The 19,093-nt window shown below is 30.8% G+C and overlaps 3 protein-coding genes and 1 pseudogene across 4 annotated transcripts; 2 read left to right on the top strand and 2 right to left on the bottom strand.

Moving 5' to 3' along the window:
• Positions 1-2,624: 2,624 nt before the first annotated feature.
• Positions 2,625-12,083, top strand: LOC132951564 (CUE domain-containing protein 1). Of its 2 annotated transcripts, none has more exons than XM_061023336.1 (6): positions 2,625-2,954; positions 4,003-4,336; positions 8,268-8,412; positions 10,066-10,178; positions 11,554-11,645; positions 11,790-12,083. In XM_061023336.1, the coding sequence occupies exons 2-6, from the start codon at positions 4,053-4,055 to the stop codon at positions 11,921-11,923; spliced, it is 768 nt and encodes a 255-aa protein (XP_060879319.1). In that variant the 5' UTR covers positions 2,625-2,954; positions 4,003-4,052; the 3' UTR covers positions 11,924-12,083. The 2 variants fall into 2 exon arrangements, with proteins under 2 accessions (XP_060879319.1, XP_060879318.1); XM_061023335.1 differs by having other exon boundaries at positions 2,629-2,954; positions 10,066-10,174; positions 11,550-11,645.
• On the top strand, positions 4,468-8,233 carry LOC132951562 (piggyBac transposable element-derived protein 4-like). Its single transcript, XM_061023333.1, has 2 exons — positions 4,468-6,732; positions 6,816-8,233. The coding sequence occupies exons 1-2, from the start codon at positions 5,199-5,201 to the stop codon at positions 6,926-6,928; spliced, it is 1,647 nt and encodes a 548-aa protein (XP_060879316.1). The 5' UTR covers positions 4,468-5,198; the 3' UTR covers positions 6,929-8,233.
• On the bottom strand, positions 12,060-14,178 carry LOC132951566 (protein FRA10AC1 homolog). The gene is made up of 4 exons (XM_061023337.1): positions 13,229-14,178; positions 13,004-13,166; positions 12,415-12,574; positions 12,060-12,352 (listed from the first exon to the last, which is right to left on the bottom strand). Exons 1-4 carry the CDS (start codon positions 13,324-13,326, stop codon positions 12,078-12,080), a joined length of 696 nt encoding a protein of 231 aa, XP_060879320.1. The 5' UTR covers positions 13,327-14,178; the 3' UTR covers positions 12,060-12,077.
• Positions 14,179-14,605: 427 nt separating this feature from the next.
• On the bottom strand, positions 14,606-16,960 carry LOC132951567 (uncharacterized; annotated as a pseudogene).
• Positions 16,961-19,093: the final 2,133 nt, after the last annotated feature.

Below are 19,093 nucleotides of genomic sequence, written 5' to 3'. Positions count from 1 at the left end.
GAGGGGGGGGGGGTCAAAAGTAAAAATTTCCTAGAAGTTTTCGAAAGCGACGTGAAAAACAAAAGAAAAATTAAGGAAAAACGGGAATTTTTACGCAAAATCTGTTTTTGAGAAAATCGATTTTGGTTTTTGGTGTAACTCTAAAACAAATGACCGTAGGGATATGAAATTTTGACTGAATGTTTATAATTGCATTTCCTATACACCATAACATTTTCCAAATAATTTGACTTATTTTGAGCTGTTTACGGACATTGTCAATTTCCATTTTTTTTAGTTTTTTTTTTCTATAAATATTGTAACGTCTCCTCTTCACCTGGGCTCTTACCCGTTCCGGTGTCGTTCTGTTTATATTAACGAGGTCTCGGAGACTCGACCTCGGTGTGTGATATTATTACTAGGGATCAGGGTTACCTTATGTGAAGCAAGTACTCAACGTAATGTGTATATATATATATATCTGTTATTGATGTATTATTATTATTTACTACAAGTTACAATATTGAAAGTATACTTATAAATTATACTCCGGGCTACCGATCGGGCCATGGTGTGTCATGGGTGCCGATGTCCAAATGTGGGTTGAGCTGGTCGTCCGCAGGTCCTCTTCAGGTCTTGTCAGTCCTCGAGTTCCTCTATCGACCACCGACCATGACTCCTCATTCTTGACCATCCAACTATCAACCGCCGACTATATCCTATCGACTACTTCACTGTAGACTCTATCATAACTGACTCCCGCCAGGCGTCCAGGTCGGTTATTTACACGATGTGAGCTAAACATCGCGTCAGCATAATATATATTTCATACATATATACACATTTGTCATTACTAACACTCAGCATATTAGCCGTGCTCAACGTAGGGAGTAATGTACGATGTCGATGACGATAATCGTTACAATATCAATAAAATTTTATTTGTTGAGTAAAAAAGAAGGCTCCTAGGTTATTGTTTCAAAGGCAGATGAAAAAAATTAAAAATCCTTAGTCACAGTTTTTATTTATAAGCATTTAAAGTTCAAATTTTGACAAAATACGGAAAAATCACGAAAATTAGCAAATTATTTTGAGTTGAGAATTCATAAAAATTTTTCTTTTTAAATCTAAGATTTTAAAATGTAATATAAGATTACTCATAAGATTGTCTACCTTTATCAAAAAAAAAAATGTCTACAAGAAACTTAAATTAAATTTTTATGAGCGTCTGAAATTTATATTTTTACAACATTTGATATTCACTCGATTTCTCATGTAACAATTTTCTTATTTTATTGTAATTAAAAAACAAATGACTGTAGATACTTGAAAATTTCACTGAATTTTTTTTTATTAGCATTTTCTATACACCATAAAATGTTGAAAATATTTTGTCTCTTTTTGAGCTGTTTACGGACATTGTCAGTTTTAAATTTTTTTAGTTTTTTTTTCTATAAATATCAATAAAATTTTATTTGTTGGGTAAAAAAGCGTGAAATTTTAATATAAGGCTCCTGATATATCGTTCTAATAGCAGTTGAAAAATATTAAAAATACATAGGCACAATTTTTTTTTATAAGCATTTAAAGTTAAAATTTTGACAACATTTATCAAATTTATAATTTATTAATTATTTTGTAGTTAAAAATGTATGAAATGTTTAACTTTTATGGCTTAAGATTGAAAATTTAAAACAAGGCTCCACGTAAATAGGTTATATATAAATTACTTTATTCACAATAATATCATCAAATATACTTGGTAATATCATAGGCTGACTGACAGTTTTCGCTCAGAATCGTTTTTCTTATACAATAATATTATATCATTGAATTCAAATTTAACTCCATCCATTACAGTGACCCACTTGTAACCTACTGCACAGCAGAACGACATCCACTTATCCACCTTTTTTTTAAATCGTGGATAGATTAACTTATACAGTTTACCTATAGTGATTAGTGAACATTGCAGTATTCATTTTTCAATACCAATAGATAGTAGATACTAGTAAAAATTAAACATAAAAATAAAGCATAACATTTTCAAACTTTAATTCTGCCGTACCTAAATACTAGAGTATTTAATCTCCAATGAATACATATTGGATAATAAGTCACAAAAAACATATTTTTTTTCAATATTGAGACAAAAAATTGGCCAAATACGAGTACCATAGCCGTAGGATAGGTCTGCTACGAGAGTGTTTCTTAAATTTGGCTATTCTCAATAAATAATTACTTGATTTGTCAATTCACTAAACCAATAAATGTATATTATTGTACATATAAACATATTTAATAAAAAAAGTGTTCAAAAAAATGCATATCTATTATAACCCTCTTACCTACAATTATTAATATTGTGACTTATGAACTGCAGGTACTTGTAAAAACAATGAACTTAGTAGTGGCCGGGTGCAGTAAGGAAAATCTTCAAACAAGCGTCAATAAAAAAAATAGTGGTCGTTGTAGCACAGAATACGTTATATTGTATTCTAATAAATTCTGTGGATGTATAGTGCATACGAATCTTACGTGGGTGGGTCTACCTACGTTAGCCTTACGTAAACCGCGGGAATCGGTCGGTAAAATGTTTTGTCGAGAGACGCGTCAGCACTGGGAATTATTGATTTTCCGAGACGCACGGACGTATTAAATTTTCTCAGTCTATAGGAATGTAATAATGTTATGTAGGTACTGAAAATTGCAACAACAACAACAACAACAACAACAACAACAGTGCAAATAATAATATTTTCCGTATCGCCTCTTCTGAAGCCGGTCAATAAAATATGAATTCGAATCATCGCGGTTCTCTCGGCGACAGGTTCTAACCGCAGCTAACCGGTACCTACTCGGTTTTCCTTCATCACATATACCTGCGGCAAAGGGCATCATCGGACTTGCACCATCGAAGGGTCAAACCGCAATTAATGTCATTATAAAACACCGTTTCGCTCTGCAGTATATAGGTACACGCAATATAATATTATTTATTTATTTATTAACGCCATTCGGCTTTTTAAAATACAACAATAATAAAAAATATATAATATAGTTACAGGCAGCATAATATTTGTAGGTATATACAGATAACATGAATAATGCCGGGTTGCATGAACAATAATTGGTTAATTTTATGGTTTAATAAAATTTAATAGGCCGATCATGGTCCACTAAATCATGTTTAAGGAACCGCTGGCTCATGGCTCAGTATTGATTCATCACAATTTTAGAAATTGTTCATGTAACCCGCGGGCATAAGTGTTATAACTTGTAAATTAAAATATAAATATCTATTATTATATTATAACAAATTATCATTTGCTGCAGATAATATAAGAGGATGAGGTATTTTGCGCCAATTTTAGTGCTAAGTACTTGTAATTTTTTTTTCCACCAATTATTAGCACATTTGAGATTGTATCTAATATATGCACCAAAATAAAAAAACAACAATTGATTTGCGCCACAACTCAGTAGGCAGGTACCTACTAATTTTGGTAATTTGCGCCATGACGGAAAACCTATTCTACGCCACACTTACTGCAATCGTCAATTTCAATTGATGGCATTTACCCGATAATATATTGTACAGTGCTCACAGCAGTAGTTATACCAAACGTGAATAAATAACATATTTTAAAACATATAGGTAAACAATTGGACAATAAATTATAATATTCCTGAATTTGCTACCCTTAGTTTATATACGAAGTCACAAAGTATCTACGTGTGCACTTACCTACAGTCAGATCTTATGTGTTTTTTTTTATATTACTTTATGTAGGAACACTTAAGTAATTTCCAAGGATATACCTAAATATCGATCAAAATGAACTCGATTAATGAATGATTTAAAATGCGTACATAAATAATAGTTTCAAAAAAAACACTATTATATAATATATGTACCTATTAATTGTTGTAAAGTGACGAAAATCGTCCAACAAAATTAATTTTTAGATGTGGCGCGAGTCACATAATATAAGCCCATAATAATGTATCGTCATTGGGCAGGTGTATTTAAATTGGCGGTCGAAGTTTAGGTCGAACCTACCGCACTCGGAATGGAGGCGGTGGACGTGGCGGCCGAATCTGCCGAGACCGCGGCTCGCCGGCCGCCGACCGTGGGGCTGGACTTCAACGAAGCAATGGCCGACTTCAAGACGATGTTCCCGACACTGGACGACGAAGTGATCGAGGCGGTGTTGCGGTGCAACAAGGGCAGCGTGGACCGGACGGTCGACCAACTGTTGACGATGAGCTGCGAGTGTCGGGCGGCCGACCTGCTCAATAACGGGCCCGGCGACGCCGGTGGTCTGCCCGTGCAGCACGCGCTCTTCGACCCGATGTGAGGAGATCGTCGAGTCGTGTTATCGATGCGAATAATATATGCGATAGCCGCCTCGGTCGTTTCGACGCAGGGCCTGATTTAGAGAAGTGGTGGTCAGTTGGTGGTGCACTTTTCAGTAGGTACTCGATCTGGGGCCCTTTTTAATACAAAATAAGATTGGTAACGATTTTGAAAACAGGAATATTATTTTAAAAAAACAACAATATAATATTAACAGGTTGACTGCCATGTGTACATTTTTTTGTACACGACTAATTCTCCATACATGTATATGCAAATATTTTTATACTGTCCAACAAATTGTAATTGATAATTTGCAAAAACTTCTTTTTTTTATAATTTTGTTTTTTTGTTTGTTACTTACTAGGCCTTTTCTAGTTAATATTTTAAAAATTTATGTTGTGTCAAATAAATGTACACGTGGCCTACCAGACCATCAACACGTTCAATGCCGCGGTCGACGGGTAGTCGACAATTTGTATAGGCATGTTTATGGCTTTATAATTTACTCGATAATCAGAGCAATGCTTCTACTTTTATTCGTGGTTATTCAGTGTCTATTTTTCAACGTTATATTCGGATTTTATTTTCGTTTATTTTTAGCAAAGTAATGGTTGTTTTTCCCCAGAAATAATTGAAGGCAACATCGACGCCACGGCGATTGTTTATGTTTATCGCTATAGGTATTATCTTACTTATATATAAACGAAAATAATACGAGGAATTTACGTAATAATATTATTTCGTTGCAGTTCAGTCGTCAGTGTCATTTGTATAGTTCGATGTGTGTGCCATATTCATTAATTTGTATTTAGTGTTTGTAAAAAGTGTAGATTATTTTATATAATATTACCGCAAAATGAATCAGTGTCAAATTTCGGATTTACTTGATGAGAGTGATACCAATTTAAATAGCTCACTTTCATCTTTCGACGACACAGACGACGATCCTGATTGGGAAAATGATGATATTGATAATCAAGGAGAAAACTATAGATCTGAAGAAGAAAATGAAGTAACAAGTGAGTGGATAGATATTTCTGAACAACCAAACATGAATTCAAATATAGTTTTTAATCCAAATAATGATGACGTTGGTATAAACCCAGACATTACAGAAACTATGGTTTCGTTAAGCCCTTTTGATTTTTTTTCTCTATTTTTTGATGACGAAGTAATAAATCTCCTAGTGGTAGAAACAAATAAATATGCTCAGGATAAATTGAACAAACAAGAAAATAGTCGTAGTGCAAGAATAAAAAAATGGACCGATATTGATAAAGAAGAACTTAAATGTTTTTTTGGAATAGTTATGTGGATGGGTTTGAATAAAAAGCCAAGTATTGCTCATTACTGGAAATCTGATAATTTTTTATATAAGTGTGAAATCCCAAAATACATGTCACGAAATAGGTTTGAGTTGATACTTTCTGTCCTACACGTATCAGATAATAGCAAAGCACCTCCAAATAACCGTCTGTACAAAATTCAGCCATTAGTTGACATCTTAGTAAATAAGTATAACAATGCCCTAATACCAGAAAAAAACTTGTGTATTGATGAATCAATGGTTCCATTTTTGGGTCGTCTTTCTTTCCGCCAATATATAGCCAATAAAAGACATCGCTATGGAGTAAAAATTTTTAAACTATGTACTCGTGACTTTTATACATCGCAGTACAAAATATATGCCGGAAAGGAAGCCGTTCCTGGGCAACTTGTATCTTGTAAAGTTGTTATGGAACTTATGCAACCTTACTTGGACAGTGGGAGATGTTTATACGCGGATAACTGGTACACTAGTATTGATCTTGCAGAAAAATTACTTGATAGACATACACATTTAGTGGGGACGTTAAGATCCAACCGAAAACGAAATCCAAAAGAGGTGATAGCTAAAAAACTAGTTAGAGGAGGAGTAATTTCAAAACAAAATCGACGTGGTATTATGGTACTGAAGTGGAGAGACCGACGTGATGTTTTGATGTTGAGCACAATGCATACAAATTTAATGATAAATGTTAACCAAAGAAGAACTGTAATCGAAAAACCTAAAGTTATTGCAGATTATAATAGAGGAAAATCGTATATCGATTTGACAGATCAAATGGGCTCTTATCACTCTTGCCTAAGGAAATCTCTCAAATGGTATAGAAAAATAATGTTTGATATAATATGTAACACTTCTATGATCAATGCTCTATCATTGTATACTGGTGTAACTGGAAATAGAATGAAACTTGTGGAATTCAGAGAAGCCGTCATTCAAGGATTGTTGAGTAATAAAAATACAACACACGTGCCAACACAAATAAAAAATGAACACTTATTGGAAAAAACATCAACAACTGGAAGGTGTAAACGATGTTATGAAATCATCTCTAAAGAAAAAGGTAACTAGATTTGATTTAATTGAATTAATTTTTTAATATTTCCTTTTCTATGAATTAATCATTAAATATTTGTTTATTTATAGGAACAAATGTAGCCAGAAATAAAGCAAAAAGAGTGAAGACAATGTGCACTACTTGTGGAAACCATTATTGTACAGAATGTTTTTTTGTGAACCATAAAGCAAGATTCAATTAATAAGTATTTTTGTAATATAAGTAATTTGTTTATGATTTTTTTTCTTCAAATAAAATGCATTGGAAAGGTCAAAATAAAAACTTGATTTAAATAAGAAATATCCATTTCCTATCTACGCTAAGTAGACAAAACTGGTCCTTGGGGCCACAATATTTAATTCCAATGTTATATCAGTACAGACGTGTACACATTTCTGTACACGAAATTTGTTTGAAAAAAAAACTCGTGTACAATATAATGTACACGAAAAGAAAAATGGTAAGTAAAGGAGTGTACACAATTTAGTACACACGGCGCCGGGTAAAACGTATCAAAAATCATAGTGGCAGTCAACCTGTTAATGGTCCAATACTAGTTGCCTCCTAACTGTAGATACATATTATACAATTTACAAATATTTTTTAGTGTAAATCTGGTATATTATACCTAACACTGATGTTTTTTTAACTAAAATATATATACATATTTTTAAAACCCTATAATGAGTAATGACTATTAGTATAAAACAATTTATAATGTATAAACATGAAACATAATATTAAAAATAATTAATTTATTTTAGTATTTCTGAAATAAAGTTCTTCTTCTTATTATTAGTTATGAAGTTTATGAACCACTATACTTAATTCTATACGGGAGGCAACTAGTGTGAAAATTCTTGGGAGGAAACTCGTAATTAATTATGAACTACCTCATCATCGGAGGCAACTAGTCGACTAGTGTATAGATATAAAGTATTAACCTTTTCATTTACGATAATAGTGTGGGAGGCAATTCGTATATTTTGGGAGGCAACTAGTATGCACTGATATTAATTGAGCACAAAGGTACCTACTTATCTCACCTAGGCTACCTAGCTGACAACCATAAGTCAAATCCGTATTTTCTCCAAGTCAGTTGTATATTTTTTAACTGCATTTTTTCTGGGTTTTTTTTTCGACAAATTCAACAATAGCGCAAATTATATGCTAATTTGTTTTGGAACCTTGTGATTTGATTGCCTCAGTGATGACAAAGAGTCCTGCAGTTTTTCTCGTGTTAAAGAATACCGAATGTGAATTTTAAATGCATTCAAGTGCAGAAAATGAACGTTTATTATACTACACAATTGGACATTTGGACATCAATCGTGCGCATATCAGCATAATATAGCATTGACAAGTATTTTTTTTTTTTTTTTGAATAAAGCAGTAACGGGCCCTTAAAATGTGTGGACCCTGCATGTGCTCGCGTGCACCGCACGCACATCCGTAAATCAGGGCCTGTAGGTTCAACGATCGATGGGCCCGCACGAGTTTCTCTTACTCTCTCTCGCTCTATGTCTGTCTCCGGTTTTCAGGTTGCCCGACGTGCTGCACAACCTCGGCAAGAAGGCCGCCCGACAAATCGGCGGCTCTTCGTCGAGTCGTTGGAATCCGCCGATGCTCGGGCCCCTGCCCACCGACTTCCTCAGGCTCACGACCGCCGGCGGTTTAACATCACAGGTAAACGTATACATTTATCCGCCACCAGCTCTTGTCCCGGACCGTATATCGGTCGCACAGCCGTGGCGTGTTTAGGATTTTGTCTTTGTGGGAGAGAGTGTTTGTATATCCTACCTATACAGCCATGCAGAGCTCGCCGACTCGAGTACCGATCCATTGGGGGGGGGGGGGGGGGGAAGGGGGCATAACCGAGGGCCACGTCAGACAGTGGTGGATCCAGGGTTTAATTTTGGAAGGGGCATGGGGGGGGCGCAAAAAGTTCCAAAATTGGCTACAAAATTGGCTAAACACAGTGTAAAACAAAGGAAAACTACGGCGATTGGGGGGATGCCCCCTTTACCCCCACCCCCCCTGGATCCACCACTGACGTCAGAGCGCTGTGTATACTAATAATTAAGACATTTTTAATCTATTGCTCCTATATTATGACGAAAAGAATTGACTTCATTCATCATCGAAATATAAACATAGTACTACGCGTAATATAATAAATATAAACTCGTTAGTTGTTAATTATTACACTCATTAGCTAGGTCGTAACTCGTAGGTAGACAAGTGCTTAATAATATAATTTATACATATCCGGAGTCATTAACAAATAATATAACAAAATCCAATTTTCAATTTATTTAGACCTTACTCGCCGGTGACGCTTTCAACTGACGACTGACATAGATTGGATTTCCTTGTGACATATTGAGTAATTTAGTATTTAAGTCTATATTCTTACCAGTGCGAGTGATTTAGGTTATAGCTTCTAACTATACTACCTACCTATGAATTATGGTATCTACCTATATTCAGAGGATCAGAGCTGTATTTAGGCATAAGCCTATAATAGAAACGGGCCTGGAGCGACGACATTTTATCATATTTATTTTAAGTCGTAAAATATGTAAATTGATCATTTTAATGTATCTTTATTTTATATAGGTAGGATAATATCATAAAAAATTGTTTACTCAAACATATTTTATAATTTACAAATATAATTTTTGTCTTTAGGCAAATGCAATTAATTAGAAATAAAGAGCATACAGGCGGAGAAAAACTAAATACAACACTGCCTATATATTTGTGCTATGGTAGTTTGGTACCTACCTAGGACCTATATACCATATATTATATAGATTATAGGTAGGTACTGCAGGGTATATTATGTGTATATATAGGTAGGCAGATTTAGAATATTCCATGTTTATATTGTCAGAATCAACACAGGAGTATGGGACATTCTTTATTATTATTATTTATTTATTACAACGTCCATTCAGGCAAAGAGTGTACATAACGTTTTACAATAAGCTAAACGAAAAAAAAAATAGTAATTAGGTATAGAATTATTATTATATTTTTTTAAATATTAAAATTCGTGATTCTTCGTCATATAATTCAAACGCCATCTATACCATAGAACATTAGAACTCTATACCTACAACTGCCGGCGGGCAACCGATATTCAAATATTTGTTTTTTTTTCTCTGTCTATAATGAAATAATTTCTTGGAAATCGGAATTCAAAAAAATATTCAGAAAGTTGGGTCGTCGGGCAAGGGCTGATCGTTTGCCTATAATATCCTCTCTATTCACCCCCCCCCCCCTCCCCGCAAGTATAAAAACGGAACTGGCACTGACGGTTTATCCTGACTGCAGGTTTCGGAGAGCGAACTCAACGACGAGCAAATAGCGATTCTGTTGCAAAACGAAGAATTCCTCGTACAGCTGCGGAAAAACGAACAATTCCTCTCCACCTTGGATAAAGGCACGTTAAGTAGTCTATACAAAGTATATTATAGGCTATAAACTTGAATTTTATTAATTCATATTGCAGTGCTGACGTGTATATTTTTTTTTTACGTTGAATGATTCGGTGGCGTAGGCGCGTAGTCAGGGGTGCTGGGATTTTTGGAAAATTAAAAAATGTAAGTGTTCTGCGAACGAATTGCGTAGGCACAAAACGAATCGTGATTGTATTACCTACAGTTAATAATTTTAGTTTATTATTGTTCAATAAAACTCGATGCAAACGTTTGACGGATTCCAGTTAATCCTCCCCAATGTCACAAATTATCAGCCCCTCGTAAAACATTCTGGCTACGCTACTGAAATTGTTATGCCCGTTCATCACTGAAAATATATCATACAGTTCTTATTTTCAAACGCTGAATGTTCTCCAAGATATATTAATAACAAAATCAGAATTTAAAAATATTGATTCGAATTAGGTTTATGACATCTTTACTGTTTTACAGACTCATTCGATTAATAAACCTATCTACTATAGTCGCTATAAGTTATTATAACCTTATAATCTATACCTACTTATACGGCTATACATATACCTAGTGATTCACCAATCATAGTTACTCGACTCACCTCTATTATACTTTGAAATTTTTTTCAAATACCCACTCATGTTTATGGGTGTTATTAGAATGTCCTGTTAACTGGTAAGGTTTACGCTGTAAATATGAGCGATCACTTTTTAGTTTTTACCTCTTAGAAATTTTTATACCTACCTAGGTTAAAGAGAGTCATGTATCATAGGTTCTAACTTCATATTACCAAACCAGAGCCATCAATTTTTATTGTAAATAGGATATAGGTTCTAAATTGTAAAGGAGATGGTTGATTGAAAATATTGATGTACCTACCTTTATATAAATTTAAATTCAATAGAGTAGTTTTTGAGGGTTAATTATTACAATAATAGGCTTAGAAAGTGGTACCTACAGTGCAATAGATATTAGAATGTTATAATAATTAATATTGATTTTGGTATTAAAATTTAATAATTTGTAAAGATTGTTTTAGAACCTAGACTAAAAAAGGTTATATATATTTTATAAAAAATAATTATGAAGACCTATTATCTATCCTTAGTACATACATTTAATAACTTAAAAATAACTCTTTTGATATACATGTCAGGATTTAAAAATAAAGTTTGCATCGCCGCAGGATACTCCTTAAATAAAATAAAAAAACCAAAAGTTAGAATAATTGAGTTGTTAAAAGATAATGGAGACCAGAGAGGTGGCATGCTCGGTGAATCCATCCTGTATATATATATTAGCATGTAGTGTGAATCTCACTGGATTTGAGTCAATCATATATGTATGTTTGTGTTTCAACAGACAGTCCTGTTGAAGAACAAAAGTTCTTCATCCCAAATCAGACACCGGGTGACGACGATGCTGCATTTAAAGAAAGGCTAAAAAATATGGGAAAAGGTATGAAAATAATAATGATAAGTTTAGGGTATCGGAATAATTTTTTATCAAAATATTCAAGTGATTATTTAGGTATTATAGATTATGAAAAACACATTGAATTTTATTATCAAACCTAATGATATCATTAAAAATATTCTATAGCTTCCAGAAAGAAATTTATCCAAATTGCACGAGTATTTACAGGAAAAAAGAAGAAGAGCTCTGCACGCAATATAATGAATCAAGGAGACACTCACACAAAAGACAATTTATTTCTACACGAGGAAGAACACTGAAACAAATATTTTACTTGTTGTTGTTGTTTAGAAAATAACTTTTTCTTTTATATTCAATCATGTTATAGCTATTGTTATTATCATTTAGAATAATTTAATAGAAAGTGTTAAATAATATAGATTAGAAAAGAGTCAATAAAATATAACAATTTATTTAAAATAGCAGTTGTTCTAAGTAATTTTCAAAATCATCTTCTCTTGGTTTTTCCTCATCTATTTGTTGCTGTTCACTCCAAACATTATCTTCAACGGCTAGTTTAGAAGTTACTGGTATTTCACTCTGAACGCTAGTAGTTGGTCGACTAACGGATTTTTCTCGATCTCTGTTAGAATGTTTTGATTTATCTTTTTTCGATTTGGAAATTTGGCGTTTGACTTCTTTCTTTTTATGTTTATAATTCAATTTATTGGAACAATCCATACATAATCCTAAATACATTTTGATATCAAAAATAAATTGCATATAATTATAACTTATAAGTAAGACATACTTAGTTTGACTAGAGTATTTTTTGTTACAGAGTGTTCCATGTAATTAAAATTTACTTCCCATGTCCGTAGATGTGATGTTTCATCACAAATTTTATTGCCGCAAATGAACTGACCTTTACCACTAACCAATTCACCTTCAGTTTGCCAACGCATTGCTACCTACATAATAAATAATATTAGGTTAACATTAAAACAAATGATTTACAATTTCATAATAGACATTGTACATTAAATAGATGACAAACTGTTTTTTTTATTATTATAAAAGCATATATTTACCATCTGTAAATGAGTACAATACAATAAGTAAAAGTCTCAAATTTAAACTAATTATTTATGTATTATATATTTAAAAGGTCTTTTGGCCAGTAGCATTTTAGGTAGTATTTTAGTAAGGCGTTTATTAAATATTGGAGATCAATGGATTTGGGCGGTTTGATGTGGCTATGCTGAGTGTATCGTAATATTGAGAGGCTAGTGCAGATAATGTTTGTATTTTTAAATTTTTGTGTAGAGAGTTATTGCTAAGTACCAAGGTACACTTATTGATTGGAAAGATTGAAAAATACTTATTTATATTTTACTAACCTTAGACTTTTTATATAAACTCAAGTCACAAATGCAATATTCTTTGAACAATTTGTCATAATACTTCTTAGCCAATTTCTGCTCCCAAGTGGAAGCTTCGTCGTCTTCTTCCCATACAAACTTATGGTTTTCCTGTATAACATCGAAATCACGTTTTTCACGTCTAAAACAAAATACCTAAGATGATAATTACCATACACCAATCTAACTTAAGGGTAAACATACTTTTTTATATCAATGAATTTGCAGTACTCTAGATACTTGTCCAATAATTCTTTGTGCAATTCAAACGGCTGTAGAGCAACCAATTTTTTTCTATCCATATTGCGTTAGTGTTTACTATTTAGTTTGTATTTATAAATAAACAATAATTGAGTGTCACAACGTTCATATAATTGGTCAGATAGATTTTAGTTTAGTGAAATTAAATAAAACGAATTCCATATTTTATATGAATTGTAAAATAGATACCAGTATATAGAGAAGTTTTAAACAGTTTAAATTGCAATAAGTAGTAAGCTACGATGAATTATATTTAAATTATAATTATAGTTTATAATATTCATTATATTTACCAAACAAGTGTTTACACTAGTTGATTAAAAAAAAAAAGAATGAAAATAATAAAAATTAATATAATAATATTGTAATTACAATGCTATTAAAACGTCGATTAAATTTGTTCACGACAAGTTCCTATAAAACTATTATAGTACATTATACTATATAACTAGTTAGATACTACAAAATATAATATAGAGAACAAAAATACGAAAATTAACAATTCAAAATCTGCTATCTATCTCGGTGTATTTACTAATTTTTTTTGCTTATACCACAGAAACCCAGAATATTCTGTGCATATACCATGTTATTATGTAATATTATGATAAAGGGGTACTATAATCACAGAATATATGAAGCCATCGGGGCCATAATCGTGACTATATAATAATGTAGCACAGATTTCTATAATAATGTAGTGTATCTGAGTAAAAACATCCTCTGTCGTGGTATTATAGCAGTCTGTGTAATGTACTAATGTGACTTGTGACTGTTGTGAGCACGAATTGTAGTAATTGAGTAATGTCACAGAATATTCGACTACTATTGGGAAGAAAGACTAACACTAGGAGCGCTGTCGACGCCTATCGTACTGACACAGATTATATGAAAACAGATTGTGCACGTCTTCCTATGCTGCAATGTAAAAAATGAATAAGGTGTTCTGATTGGTTGTCTCCCAAATCAGTGTGACCACAAATACCAATGCTAATTTATTGTATATACTTACATACCATAATATTGAAATTTGAATTATTGAATTAAGCTCAGTGAACTTTTCAATTGCAACTCAATACTCATAATATTGTACTTTGGTAAAAGTAATAGAAAAGTAGAAAATGCAAATCGTTGTCTCCAAAAATATATTAATATAAATTTATCCCAATATCAAACAGTATTTTTACAATTAAAAATTTTTAGAATGTAGGTAAATTACAAATACCTTATACTTTTTACTATAAACAATTAAATATATTATAAATTATTAACATAATTAAGTACAAAATTTTATTACAAATGGCTTTCTTTCTAATTTATTTATAAATTATTTAATATACACAATTTTCTATTTTTTTTTGTTTTTCTGATATTAAATTCCTATTTAAAAATTTAATAGTAGCATGAATCCTAAATCTTATAAAATAATTAATTAAATACTCTTTATTAAATAGTGGACACGGATGTCGAAATACAACATTAGTCATGCTTAACTTTAACTTAATACCTACTTCATTTTCAATAGACAATTGTGGAAACCTATTTATAAAAATGTTTTCTAACTCATCTATAAAATCATAAAATTCATGTTGTGGCATCATTAAATTGCCAAACATTGATTTTTCTGAATTTTCATATGCTTTGAAATAACAAAGTAAAAGAGTCATCCAATTTTTTTTGTGATTTTGCATAATAAATACAAACTTCGCAACTATGTTTTCTAAACATTTTTTCATCAAAAACCCACAAACATATATAAAAGCATTTTTCTCAGACATCGATAAATTCCTATAATCAGGGGTATCTATTTTAAGTGTATTTTTAAATTTAAATGGATTTTTATCTTGAAATATTATTTTTATGGTTTCGTCATTACAAGAATCAGTATTTATTTTAGATAAAATTTCATCCAAGTCTGCTATGCAATTGGCATTGTCTGAGTGAGTAAAATAATTAAGACAAAAATTTTGTTTAAAAGACAAAAAATTTGGGGGGGGGGGGAAACCACAGGGTCGCTAAAAAATTAATTATAATTATGTTATTACCTATTAATACCAATATGATCATTATATAAAGATTATTGGTATATTATTAAGTAGGTAGGTAATATGAGTAAAAATAAACGAAAAGTTATAATTTTTAAGTAACTGTTTCTTTTAGTTATGGAATTATGGTAATTATTGAATAGAAAAATTAAATGTGGCGGGTTGAGTGCCGGGCGGCGTATTACCAAACCCCAAGTGCCCCAGCGTCATAAATAAATAACCCACACTCATTAGTTCATTTGAAAAACGCGCGTAAATATAATATGCGAGGCGCAGGGCCGTATTTACACTTTTTGCGCCCTAGGTCAACAATATTTGTACGCCCCATCGCTCCCCCCCACCAAAAAAAAAAAATAATAATCCCTTTTAGATTCTGAGTGGAACGATGAATGTATTGATTTTACAATGTGCGTTTTTTATTTTTGTGTATGTACTCGATAGGTAGTCGAAATAATACTTCGATTTTCAACTTCAGTATCTTGTTTGATGAGAAAGTGAATATTGTTGGTGCATTGGGGAGGTCAAAATTTAAAATTCCCAATAGTTTTCAAAAGCACTGTGAAAAATAACATAAAAAATAAGGAAAAACAAGTATTTTTAATTAATAAAAATTAATTTCGGTTTTCCACAAAATTGATTTTGGTTTTTGGTGTAACTCTAAAACAAATGAACGTATATACATGAAATTTTCACTGGTCGTTTATATTTGCATTTTATATACACGATATAATTTTAAAAATATTTTGATTTGGTTTTGAACAGTATTTACTGTTTCCAATTTTATTAGTCTTTTTTTCTATGAATGTCAATAAAACTTTATTTGTTGGGTAAAAAAGCTTGAACAAGGCTTAATACAAGGCTCCTACTATATTTTTACTATGAAATTTAAAAAATATTAATAATCCATAGTCACAGTTTTTATTTACAAGCATTTAAAGTTCAAATCTTGACAAAAAAAGGAAAAATCATGATAATTAGCTAATTATTTTGTGTTGAAAATTCATAAGAAATTTGCTTTTTAAATCCAAGATTTGAAAATGTATTACAAGATTCCTTATAAAATTATCTACCTTTATCAAAAAAAAATCTTTACAAGCAAATCAAATTAAATTTTTATGAGCGTTTAAAATTAATATTTTTACAATATTGGATATTCACTCGATTTCTTGTGTAGCAGTTTTGTTACTTTATTGTTATTCAAAAACGAATAACTGTAGATACGTGAAAATTTTGACTGAATGTTTATAATTGCATTTCCTATACACCATAACATTTTCCAAATAATTTGACTTATTTTGAGCTGTTTACGGACATTGTCAATTTCCATTTTTTTTAGTTTTTTTTTTCTATAAATATCAAAAAATTTTTATTTGTTGAGTAAAAAAGCTTGAAAATTTAATAGAAGGCTCCTAGGTTATTGTTTCAAAGGCAGATGAAAAAAATTAAAAATCCTTAGTCACAGTTTTTATTTATAAGCATTTAAAGTTCAAATTTTGACAAAATACGGAAAAATCACGAAAATTAGCAAATTATTTTGAGTTGAGAATTCATAAAAATTTTTCTTTTTAAATCTAAGATTTTAAAATGTAATATAAGATTACTCATAAGATTGTCTACCTTTATCAAAAAAAAAAAATGTCTACAAGAAACTTAAATTAAATTTTTATGAGCGTCTGAAATTTATACTTTTACAACATTTGGTATTCACTCGATTTCTCATGTAACAATTTTCTTATTTTATTGTAATTAAAAAACAAATGACTGTAGATACTTGAAAATTTCACTGAATTTTTTTTTATTTTCATTTTCTATACACCATAAAATGTTCAAAATATTTTGACTCTTTTGAGCTGTTTACGAACAATTCTGTTTTCAATTTCATTAGTCTTTTTTTTTCCATAAATATTAATAACATTTTATTTGTTGGGTAAAAAAGCGTAAAAATTTAATGCAAGACTCCTGATATATTGTTACAATAGCAGTTAAAATATTAAAAATACAAAAGCACAAATTTTTTTATAAGCATTTAAAGTTCGAATTTCGACAACATTTATAAAATATTCAACTTTTATAGCTAAGGATTGAAAATTTAAAACAAGGTTCCACGTAAATAAGTAAATATATAAATTACTTTATTTACAATTATATCATCAAATATACTTAGTAATATCATAGGCTGACTGACCATTTTCGCTCAGAATCGTTTTTCTTATACAATGATATTATATCATTGAATTAAAATTTAACACCATCCATTACAGTGATCCACTTGTACTGTACAGCAGAGCGACATCCACTTAACCACTTTTTTATTAGTTTAGTTGTAGTTCTTTATTCATGAAAATTTTGTTAAGAACACAGATCACGATGATACATTATTATTTTAATTATTGTCAAATGTATGACTACATACAAATGTAATCAACAAAAAAATTACAAAAATTAATACTTATCAATCATTGATTGATAATGAATAAATGACGCCAAATGGCCGTATCATAGTCATGCAATGCAAAAAGTCCAAGTATAGATACTCAAACAAATTCTTACCAAAAAAAAAAAAAATGTTATTTATAATATACACTGGCGTCTGGAAGCCCCTAAATGTGTCAAAAATTGGCCGCCCAGGGCAAATGTCACCATTGCCCCCCTTTAAATTTGGCCCTAGCTGGGCAAGTGGACCATAATAATTGCACATTATTTATAAAAATGTCAAATGAAAAATTTGATCAATATCTTGGATTGCCACTTGCTAACATACAAAGGTTGCAACCCCTGTTCTACACCACTAGTAATCATATCCAGGGGATTATTTGTTGGTAGTTTATTAGACTAATAGATTTTATAATTTATTGAGTGGCCGGAGGGAGCCAGGGGGCTGTTTAGAAAGTTGCATATCATATCTAATTGTTTTATTTGATTTGGCTTAATTTTGGTATGAAGAATTAAAAAATAAATTTTAATTTTATGCTTGCAAGGAAACTGGACTATGGCTACGGTCTATGGAAATAAAACTTGCGCATCAAATATTTTTCTCTACTTCACAAATACGTTATTAAGAAAATAGTAGATAGAACCAAAAAAATTAACAATTTTTCGTGGATTTAAAATTATGAATTTTAGAAAATATTTGTACCTTTATTTCCGTTAATTCAGATTCTAGTTTAAATGAAAATTCAATAATTGTTAAATACTGAAATAGTGAAATGTTACAGACTATTGTCTATATAAAATAAAAATCTACTGATAATAAAAATTACTATTTAATTAGTTTTTATGTATATTTAGCTCAAAAACATCTATACATTATATTTGTTAGTACATATTTGTCAACATTATTGATATAAAGTACTAACACATTAACATTGGTACTAAAATAAATATTAGACTAAGACCAGAAAATTCTTAATATAATATTGAACTATCTACTTTAATTTTAAACTAAGCCAAAAATCAAAATATTTTTCTAAATTCTAATATTTAACACTTATAGTTTATATAAAAAAGTAACCTATTTATACTTTATTGTCATTATCATCAAACATACATAGTTATTTAACTGAGAAGTCTTGTTATAAATATCAGGTATTAAATGGTGAATACTCTACATTGTTCAAATTGTTATTATCACAAGGTTACATTAGAGATGCAAATTAGCTAAAGTGCTATAAAATGAAATTTTCTAGTATTTTTTATTTAGTCCTCCAAGTTTAAAAATTCTTATTTTTGTTCACCATGTTTTCTACTAGAAAATGTATTATAC

Source organism: Metopolophium dirhodum, chromosome 9 (assembly GCF_019925205.1).
Source record: "Metopolophium dirhodum isolate CAU chromosome 9, ASM1992520v1, whole genome shotgun sequence".
In the NCBI taxonomy this organism is placed as follows: domain Eukaryota; kingdom Metazoa; phylum Arthropoda; class Insecta; order Hemiptera; family Aphididae; genus Metopolophium; species Metopolophium dirhodum.
This window is presented reverse-complemented; position numbering and strand designations above follow the sequence as displayed.